Below are 9,831 nucleotides of genomic sequence, written 5' to 3'. Positions count from 1 at the left end.
AAATAAATAAATAAATACATTCAAATCAAATGGAGACAAAACCTCATTCAAAGTTCAAACTCACAAAATTAAAAATATAAATAAATAATTTGTAGCTTCAAAAGTCGCAAGTAAATAATTTTTAGCTTCAAAAGTCGCAAGTGGATGGCTCCGAAGACTAGACCCGGACTTGTAATTGTTATTTATTTTTATTATAATTATTATAAATATATCCAATTCAACGTCTTATCTTTCTGTTGGGACACGTGTCACTCACACAGGGCGGATTTATGAAAAACGATCAGAATTCTCCACATTGTTATGAAAACTACGTCGTTTTCCGTAATCGATAAAACGGTGTCGTACAAGTAGGAACAAATGGTCTACAAATGCGAGTCCTATGACATTTCCTCAGTGTGGGAGTGAAATGAACCCAAGATAGGATAGAAGAAAACACCGGAGAAAAAATGCTCAGAATTGGCGGGAAAGGCGGTGGTGGAGGACTAGGCCAACTCCTGGCAGCGGTTGCGGCGGCGCTGCTACTCCGCCTGGTTTCCTCCCCGGGACCAGCGCTCCTGGAGCCGGAGGAGACGGATGAAGAGAAGGAAGGAGAAGCCCCTGCGAAAGGGGAAGTTACGCCGGTCACTATCAAGTGGAGCCACATCAACTGCTCTCTCTCTGATAAATCCTCTAAATCGGTGAGTTGATGCACTTTATACCAAGTAAATGCGCTGCTGCGTGAAGCATTTGTTTAGCATCAAGTATTGCTATCGGGGTAGTATGGATTTATCGTGTCTTTTGGATATCACAATTGTTCTGGTTAAAGTGCAAAACTCGTCATATTTATGGAATCAGAATTTGTGGATAGCTGATTTGTTCGAGAGAAATAGGAAGCTATATTGAAAATTTAAGCAGTTGTAAGAACTGTATGCTACCAGACTATGAATAGTTAGAAGTCTGTTTGATTAAGCTTACTTTAAATATTTTGTAACCTTCTAAAGCTTCATAACTTGTTTTAGTATGTTATAGGCGCTTAGATAAATAAGTTACTGTAGAAACGATAGACATGGGAAAAAACAAATTACGTGAGTGGAAGAGAAAAAAAAAGGATGTGAGAATAATTTGAGGTATATTGCGTATTAAGGTTATTTTGAACAAAGCTAATCTATCTTATTACTTTAATTTTATTTTTGTTTTTTATATGTAATTGAAGTAGTTCATTTTGATATCATAAGTTTTTTTTAAAAAGTTTTGCCAAGTTCCAGAACATTTTATAAGAAGCTTTAAACAGCTTAGAATTTAAACAAACATGCTCTAAGTTGATTATTTGGTGACATATGCCGTTACTGACTACTGATTTATAAAAATATATAGTAAATGGTTGAGCTGAATGCACTTTGGATCAAATTTTCTCAAATAGGACTATACCATAAGATTGTAAATACAATTTATCTAAGTATTCTCCATCAATTTATAACTTCGACATCTGAATTCAGAAGAATGCTGCTATATAAATGCCTGTTTAGCTAGCAATTTGTTTTTGTCATGAAAGTTAGTTCTATTTTTAATATCAATATAAGTGACTGTTCTATTTTTAATATCAATATAAGTGACTGTTTTAAGGAGCCGACTGAAAGACTTGCCATTATCTTTTTAGGTGAGATTTTTGCTAAAAAATGTTAGTGGAGAGGCAAAACCTGGTAGATTGCTCGCAATAATGGGTCCATCTGGATCAGGGAAGACTACTCTGCTCAATGTTTTGGCTGGTCAGATAGTAGCATCACCCAGATTACACTTGTCTGGCCTTTTGGAGGTTAATGGACGGCCATTTTCCAATAAAGCATACAAGTACATTTGGCCCTTTCATACCAGAATTTGTGTTTGTTCATGTATAAAATAATTTCAGTTAGTTAATTGATGTATTTCGTGATGTTGCAGGTTTGCCTTTGTTAGGCAGGAGGATCTTTTTTTCTCACAGTTGACTGTTCGAGAAACACTCTCTCTTGCTGCTGAACTCCAGCTGCAGGATATATCTTCTGTACAAGAGAGAGATGAATATGTGGATGGCCTCCTGTTCAAACTTGGCCTGGTAAGACTATCTTTTTTATGTTCAAATGTTTCTAATGCTACTTTTTTACGTCAAATGTTTCTATGTGGGATACTTGAGTTTAAATTTAGGAATTTAATAGACTTGACATGACCATTATTTGTGGTTTAACATGCTCTTTTTTTTCTTCAGTTTATTGTTCTAACCAGCAACTTTTCTACACACTGGTTGATTAACCTTGTCTTTACAGTGATAAATGTATACATACTTAAATGCTTGCTTATTATTTAAATTTATAACTTTACATATTATGGCAATGATTATATGTGCAAGTTGAATTAATTTTAGTTCAGTTCAATTATAATATTGCTGATGTATGTTAAAATCTAATTTCATATCCCTGTGGTGCATTTTATGCTGTTTCTAAAAAGGTCAATTGTGCTGATTCACGTGTCGGGGATGCAAAAGTGCGTGGAATTAGTGGTGGTGAGAAGAAAAGATTGTCACTGGCATGTGAGCTAATTGCCAGTCCATCTGTCATTTTTGCTGACGAGCCAACTACAGGCACGATCATATCCGCTTTCAATTTGTTTTGATAATTTAGGAGTTCTGTTGGATAACTATTTTTGCTAATTTCCTTGATATCTAGAAGAAGATGGCTAATTCTCTGTCAATCTTTTAATAGTACCCAGAATTTGAATTAGCAATTTAAGAAATAGAGGGATTCCAGCTGGTCAGGAGAGGGAAAAGTAGGCAAAATAAATGTTTATCTGATAGCGGAGTGGAAGAATTTTCTATGTATCAAGTTGTCCTTGTTTCCCGAGGGCTCTGTATTATTTGAACTTTTAGGAGACCCTGTCCATTAGTTATCTTTCTTAATGTTTCGGCTTGAAGGAGGTAAAGATCAGATGAAAAATTTGGCAGGAAGAAGTCTGATCCCTGTTGCTTCTCTGTAATAAGGTTTATCTGCTCAACATGACTCTCCAGCCATGTTTAGGCCTATTTAGTTTTGGAGATATCAGAGCATAGTTTTCATTTTCTTATAATTTTCTTTTAGTGCCGTGTCTAAAATTGACAATAGTGGTGTAGTGTTGTCTTCAGCGGGTATGACGAACGAATCAAGTGGTACCACTTGGTGACGAAGATAGTTATGTTGATAAATGAGTGTCGACTTAAAGGCTTGAGTATGAAGCATCTTTCGGCCTTTCTACTCTTTATCCACGCGGCTTAGCAAAGCAATAGAGTGTTGCTTGAGTTGGTTTTTTCTCTATCGATCCTTTTCACCCAACAAAAAATAGCTTGGTGCTGATAATAACTATTCCGATGAAATCATTTTGTTCTTCGTAACCCTGGTCATCCATGCAACTGACTGGTTAGTTTAGGTTCTAGTACCAAAGCAGCCAAAGATCTTTCTTTCAAATTTAAATCAGCTCCACTATGGAAGCACGAATTGCTGAAAAACTTTTCTGATTGATGAGACTAATTGTTCCACTGTAGAGACGGGTCTACCAATGACCAAAAGGGCTTTCTGCTAAAATAATTATTTAGAACCCTTGAGATGTACCATGTAACAAATTATAGTAGAATAAATGCTCTTTTTGTGGCTGGAGATCAATAAATGAAACTCTTAGGAAACGGCTAACAGAATATTGGGCAACATCCAAACATGAATATAAACTTGAAATAGTTTTCGTATCAAGAATGTACCTCAAATTTTAAGTGCCTTTTCTCTTTCTTTTGGAGGAGTGATGGGAAATTTGTACTGCAAATGTTCAAGAAATACAAAATATGCACAAAACTTACAGGATAAAAATTAAGATAAAACTTCATGAATTTAAACATCTGGATAAGATATTCAACTTGTAACTGTTCCACCATGTTGCATCTGTTTCCTACTTTCTTGCCCAGCCTTTTCATTTAGTCTTTTACCTTATTCTGCAGTGATCATTGTTGAGGTATAGAGCATAATTCTGTTTCGGTGTTAACTGCTTGAAATGTCACCTTCAGGACTTGATGCCTTCCAGGCTGAGAAAGTTATGGAAACACTCCGAAAACTTGCGCAGGATGGGCATACTGTCATTTGCTCCATTCACCAGCCTAGAGGTTCAGTATATGCAAAATTTGACGACATTGTGTTATTAACTGAAGGTTCACTTGTTTATGCTGGTCCTGCACAGGATGAATCACTCAGTTATTTCTCAAAATTTGGGTATGCCATCCGATACCTTCCAACTGTTTGACTTTGAAATTGTTAGTGTCTGCATGCAAGACATTCGGCAGCCTATCTTTGTGTGTTGATCCAACATGATGTCAAAAGGATGTTTTTATGACTCTTGTGATTATATTTTTACGCAAACTTTTGACTCTCTTTTGGCTCTCTTGCTATTGGGATTTCCTGTCATATTAAATTTTTATGTGAACTTTTAAGATGGCCTACTGGATTCATAATGTAGGAATTGTTTAAATTATATGTATCACGTGAAGACAACATTTCTCCTATGGGATTCTCAATTTCTTTTTTTAACCAGATATGGAAGAATGTTTGCAGTTTAATTTTTGTCTATTATCATCGAAATTTGCTGATGAACTGATGCTTGTTGCGCATTAAATGCTTATGTTTTAACCTCATTCTCACTGTAGAACCAATAAATTGTGAATTTAAGCATTCATTTGGCTCATAGTACAGGATGACATGAGAAGACAGAATGATTTCTTACCATATGCTAAAATGTTATGTCTGGATCTTCAAGAAGTCTCGTTATATGCATCTACATGTTTTGGAAAGCGATTATTTTTTAGAATTGTCATATTTTTTCATGCATGGATACAATCCTGCTCTAGAATTTATCGCAAGATGTCGACAACCGAAGCACCTGCTAAACAATTATTTCTGAAGACAAAATATTGATATGTTTCACCATACCAAAACACCATCCTTTCATCAACAACAGGGTGGTTTGTGGATGATCTGTATGTTATCAAGTATGCTGTTTGCTTTATGATTTAAGTGATACTGCATGCCGTTAATTTATTGATCAGTGAATTGGTAAATAAAATTCAGGTATGTTTGTCCAGATCATGTGAACCCGGCAGAATTTTTGGCTGATCTAATTTCAGTGGACTATAGCTCTGTTGAGAGTGTGTATGCTTCTCAGAAAAGAATAGATGGTCTAGTCGAGTCATTTGCGGAACTGACATCATCAACTCTCTATGCAACTCCTCTTACCTGGCCAGATCCTAAGAACTTAAAGCTGAGGGGAAAAATTGTTACCAATAAAAGTAAAGGTGGTTGGTGGAGGCAGTTTCGGTTGCTCCTTAAACGGGCATGGCTGCAGGTATATGGTATTGCCTTGCTGCTTAAAATTGCAGTTTAAAATAATCATGTATTTTTAGAGTCCATTTGATAAACTGTGGTGTTATGTTTTGTACAACTGATCGGCTGTGGGGTGAACAAGAGATTAATTTCCAATGAACTTGTATTGAAAATTCATTACTTCAGAGGTTGGGTGTTGCAATCCATGAACTTGTACGCTCCACTCCATTTCTTTGTTGCACACTCCACCTAGCTTGTGTGTGATAGTTGGTTTTTCCCCTTAATATTTTTCTTGAATGAGATGGTTGTTGAGTTATGGTCTTCAAATTTCCCTCGCTTGCAAATAAATTTTTTCGAAATGATCAAAGTTGCTCATCTTCCGAGCCTTGGAGTTTATTCTCAATTGATGATTTACAGATTTAGCATATTCAATAACTTGTTATGTACTTGAGATGATTTTTCTCTTTGACCAATTGATTACTACCGTCAATGGACAAACAGGCTTGTCGTGATGGCCCAACAAACAAAATTCGTGCAAGGATGTCCATTGCTTCTGCTATTATATTTGGTTCTGTCTTCTGGAGGATGGGAAGGTCGCAGACATCAATACAAGATAGAATGGGATTGCTTCAGGTTTGCAGCTACTTTGACTTGTTGGAGATCCAGTCGTCTTTCTTTTCAGAAATGTTGCGACGATTAACATTTTATTTGAATACGTTTTCACCATCATTAGAGAAATAAGTTTCACCGTCATTAGAGAAATAAGTCTACCTATTGATACCTTGGTCTTTATGGTTATGCTCGAGCGTAAAATCTTTCATAAAATATTAACTATATTTTCGTAAATCTTGCTATCGGTACGCTCTTACTAAATCTCTTCTTTACTATTTTGATTGTACTTGCATTGTTGTGTTGTATTTTTTTTTATAGAATAGATTGTTAAAATAGAAGCCATACAAGTATGCCATGATAAAGAATGCTTGATTTGTTTGATGTGTCTCTCATGTTTTGCCTTTTCTCCGTCACTGTCTTGTTCAGGTTACTGCTATAAACACTGCAATGGCTGCACTCACAAAGACTGTGGGTGTCTTTCCTAAGGAACGTGCAATAGTTGACAGAGAGAGAGCCAAAGGGTCCTATTTACTTGGTCCATATTTACTCTCAAAATTGTTGGCTGAGATTCCTGTTGGAGCTGCATTCCCCTTACTTTTTGGTACCATTTTGTACCCCATGACTCGCCTTCATCCTGCAATGTCAAGGTGGGTTTTTGGTAATTGTAAAAACAGCGCATTAGTTCATTTGGCTACCAAATTGAGGCATGAAGTCTATTTAATATCATATCTCTATCCTAATATAAGATGACCACACATTTAGGTAATGAATGGTTGAAAATTAGTGAGCATATTAGTAATATGCTGGTAAAGATCCGACACCTCTTAAAGCTTTTTAATCTGATTTTATTGATTGGAAGAAAAGAAGCCCAATCTGTTTGAAACTCAATGTGTTAGCTCACCTGATACATCCGCTTGGTTTCTTGATCATCGAAGGAGATAAACAATGAGATTGCAGTTATAGTTGTTTATGTAGTTGACATTCACAAAAAAAAGCACCATTATATTGTTAATTTTAAGTAAGAAGAGTCAAATTTTACCTGTCATCTAGTTTCATGGGATTTATTTACGAGCGCATTGCCTAGCATTGCAGGTAATCAAGCAAGTGCATCACCTTATATATTATGATTTTATCAGCTGATATATGAAAATAATAGGCTATCATTAATTCTTCTTCATGAACATTGTGTAATTATCCTGTTACTTTTTATTTTCATGACATTAGAATGGGAGTTCACTGCAGAAAGGTTGATCATTCTTTTTTCTATGTGCGATTCTTGTGTAGGCACTGGTCAAAGATGTCAGTGTTGCTAGAACACAAACAATGTTGTTTTGCATTAGATTAATTTTTACACAACCTAAGCTCCGCTGTGGTATCTTTCTAGGTTAACATTTTTAAAAGAGAGGATTTTACTTGATAATTCAGTTACCTTGTAGGCATGATTGTGGACTTAATTCGCCAGATAAGAAAAGTAGGATTTTTATGACCTAAGAAGTATTTCTTTCTAGATTTGGGAAGTTCTGTGGTGTGGTCACCATTGAGTCTTTTGCTGCATCTGCCATGGGGCTAACTGTTGGTGCGATGGTTCCAACCACTGAAGCTGCTTTGGCCTTAGGACCATCGGCTATGACAGTTTTCATCGTTTTTGGAGGCTATTATGTCAATGCAGAAAACACACCAATCATCTTTCGCTGGATTCCTCGCGTTTCTCTCATCAGATGGTACCTATTTTTGTTATTTAGTTTTTCATTTTATTTTTAGCTTATGAGGGAAGTTTCCCCCAAACTGAACCCCACGGTGGTTATTGTGCTTGTTTACACATCCAGGGCATTTCAAGGGCTTTGCATTAATGAATTTAGCGGTCTCCAGTTTGATCATCAGCACTCGATTGACATTCAGTCTGGTGAACAAGTGAGTTAGATTATGAAAATTTTAGTCTTGTTTTAATTCGGTGAACAATGCTAGATATTAATCTCTTAGAAATTGTTAATTTCCACCATCGATTTGATTACAATCTATACTGTTCGTGCATCCATCAATATTTCCACTCATTCTTGAGCTGGTACTTTCATTGGCACGTGTAACAATAGCGTGCTGAGTGGACCTGATTTCCTTGTGGTGCTTCACATTCATTTGTTTGCTTATCCTTTCTACTGGTAGTCTATCACAGTTGGTCTATATCATTCTTCGTCCAGTGCCAAAGTCACTAAATGGGTGAGGCCAATCCCTGGACTATGTAATGTACTTTATCTGCTGGGTGACTTAGATTGCTCAACTTCGGGTATTTTCAAGGCATACACTACAATAAGAGTCCTTCTATTGATTGGTTTTAGCTCCATAGAACATATACATGGAGCTGTCGACTTACGTACTCCACCAATAGCGTAGTCGGATGTTAGATAAGCACTTTAAAGAGCTTGGTGTGGAAATTGTGTCTATCACAGTTAGTCTATATCGTTCTTATATTCAAGCTTCTACAACCACCTTATGGTTGGACGAAAGTTCAGACCGCGGTCCACGATCAAGGGCATTTGTATTGTCCACCATTCCTCGAGCCAACAACCCACTGAATATGAGAATTGCCCTCAAATGGTCAAACCCATATATTGTAACCCAAAATTCAACATTTAAACCACTTGATGCAAAGGGATGTTCTAGCTTGTAACTTCCATTTTTTATTCATTTTAAATGTGTAATGTAATATGATATCTTGATAAATCCTATTCTGCTATCAGCTCATGTAAACCTGATAAGATATGCCTTCTGGTGTTTTCAACACAAGCAATTGAATAACCATTAAGCATTTCTTATAAAGTTTTCTGTACTGTTATCTCTATCAATATATGTTCCTAGCTTAGTCAATATTTGATGTTTCCACTGTTACGTTTGCAGGCACTTGAACGGCTCTCCTTTGGAGGCAGTCGGATCAAAGACACAGTGATAGCTCAAAGTAGAATACTATTATTTTGGTACTACACAACTTACCTCCTCCTGGAGAAAAACAAGCCTAAGTACCAGCGACTTGAGCCTCCAACTCTCGATCAAATCCAACGACCAACAAAACTCAAGCATCGAGAAAGTGACTCCGAGGATTCATCCCAGCCACCCCAATCTCCTGTTTTTGGCCAAGGTAAATCGAACCAGCCACTTGAATCTCTTCCCTCTGAACCACTTAATATGTTTGAGCTAGACGGTTGGTAATTACTTGGGAAGATGATGATCTTAATACGAGACGTGCCACTTGCTATTATTGATCTCATACAGGTCCCAACATGAAGGAGATGCCTGTGCAATAAAGGAGGCATCTTCCATTTTACAGAGCTAATGAACTATTATTAGAGAACTTGATGATATTGAAAATGATGGCACTGATGATTTTGTACTCTGAAAAATCTTCCATCTTGGATGGCTTGCCATGAACTTGAAGCATTAAAACCACCCAGTACATTGCGTAGTGTTTTTTTTTTCAGCTTTTGTTTCCCAGAAAACCTGTTACTGGAGCTGTTTGAGATATTATTTACTTAACAGACACCACTTATACGCCTTACTCCGATTGTTTTAGGAATTCTGGTATTAGGCAGATTAGATTATGCGTCGTCTGGTCTATGTGGATCTCACTTTCTTGCATATAATTGTGTCTGATTAGCATCAGGCAGATTAGATTATGCGTCATCTGGCCTATGTGCATCTCACTTTCTTGCATATAATTATGTCTGACTAGTGAGACACTGCACCCCTGCTTGCCTTCAAGTTCAAACACAAAGCTACACTGAAGGTATTTTTCTTGTAGCACTTGTCTGCAGCATGTTTGAAAAATGTAAATGTTTGGTTATTTCTATCTAGGCCATGTGTATTACTTTAATTTGAAATGTGTTATTTG

The 9,831-nt window shown here is 36.6% G+C and overlaps 1 protein-coding gene across 1 annotated transcript; it reads left to right on the top strand.

Annotated features, from left to right (window-relative positions):
- The first annotated feature begins 377 nt into the window (after positions 1–377).
- Positions 378–9,498, top strand: LOC140980687 (ABC transporter G family member 7-like). The gene is made up of 11 exons (XM_073446670.1): positions 378–677; positions 1,637–1,827; positions 1,918–2,068; positions 2,458–2,590; positions 4,034–4,235; positions 5,088–5,361; positions 5,841–5,972; positions 6,378–6,598; positions 7,460–7,672; positions 7,778–7,862; positions 8,844–9,498. The coding sequence occupies exons 1-11, from the start codon at positions 447–449 to the stop codon at positions 9,150–9,152; spliced, it is 2,142 nt and encodes a 713-aa protein (XP_073302771.1). The 5' UTR covers positions 378–446; the 3' UTR covers positions 9,153–9,498.
- Positions 9,499–9,831: the final 333 nt, after the last annotated feature.

The sequence above is a fragment of the Primulina huaijiensis genome, chromosome 7 (assembly GCF_012295235.1).
Source record: "Primulina huaijiensis isolate GDHJ02 chromosome 7, ASM1229523v2, whole genome shotgun sequence".
In the NCBI taxonomy this organism is placed as follows: Eukaryota; Viridiplantae; Streptophyta; class Magnoliopsida; order Lamiales; family Gesneriaceae; genus Primulina; species Primulina huaijiensis.
The sequence above is the reverse complement of the archived record's forward strand: the minus strand, read 5'-3'. Positions and strand labels throughout refer to the sequence as shown.

Coding starts and splice junctions, on each gene's coding strand:
- LOC140980687 (XM_073446670.1), top strand. CDS start 447: ATGCTCAGAATTGGCGGGAAAGGCGGTGGTGGAGGACTAGGCCAACTC. Junction 678..1,636: donor CTGATAAATCCTCTAAATCG/GTGAGTTGATGC, acceptor TTATCTTTTTAG/GTGAGATTTTTGCTAAAAAA. Junction 2,591..4,033: donor TGCTGACGAGCCAACTACAG/GCACGATCATAT, acceptor TGTCACCTTCAG/GACTTGATGCCTTCCAGGCT.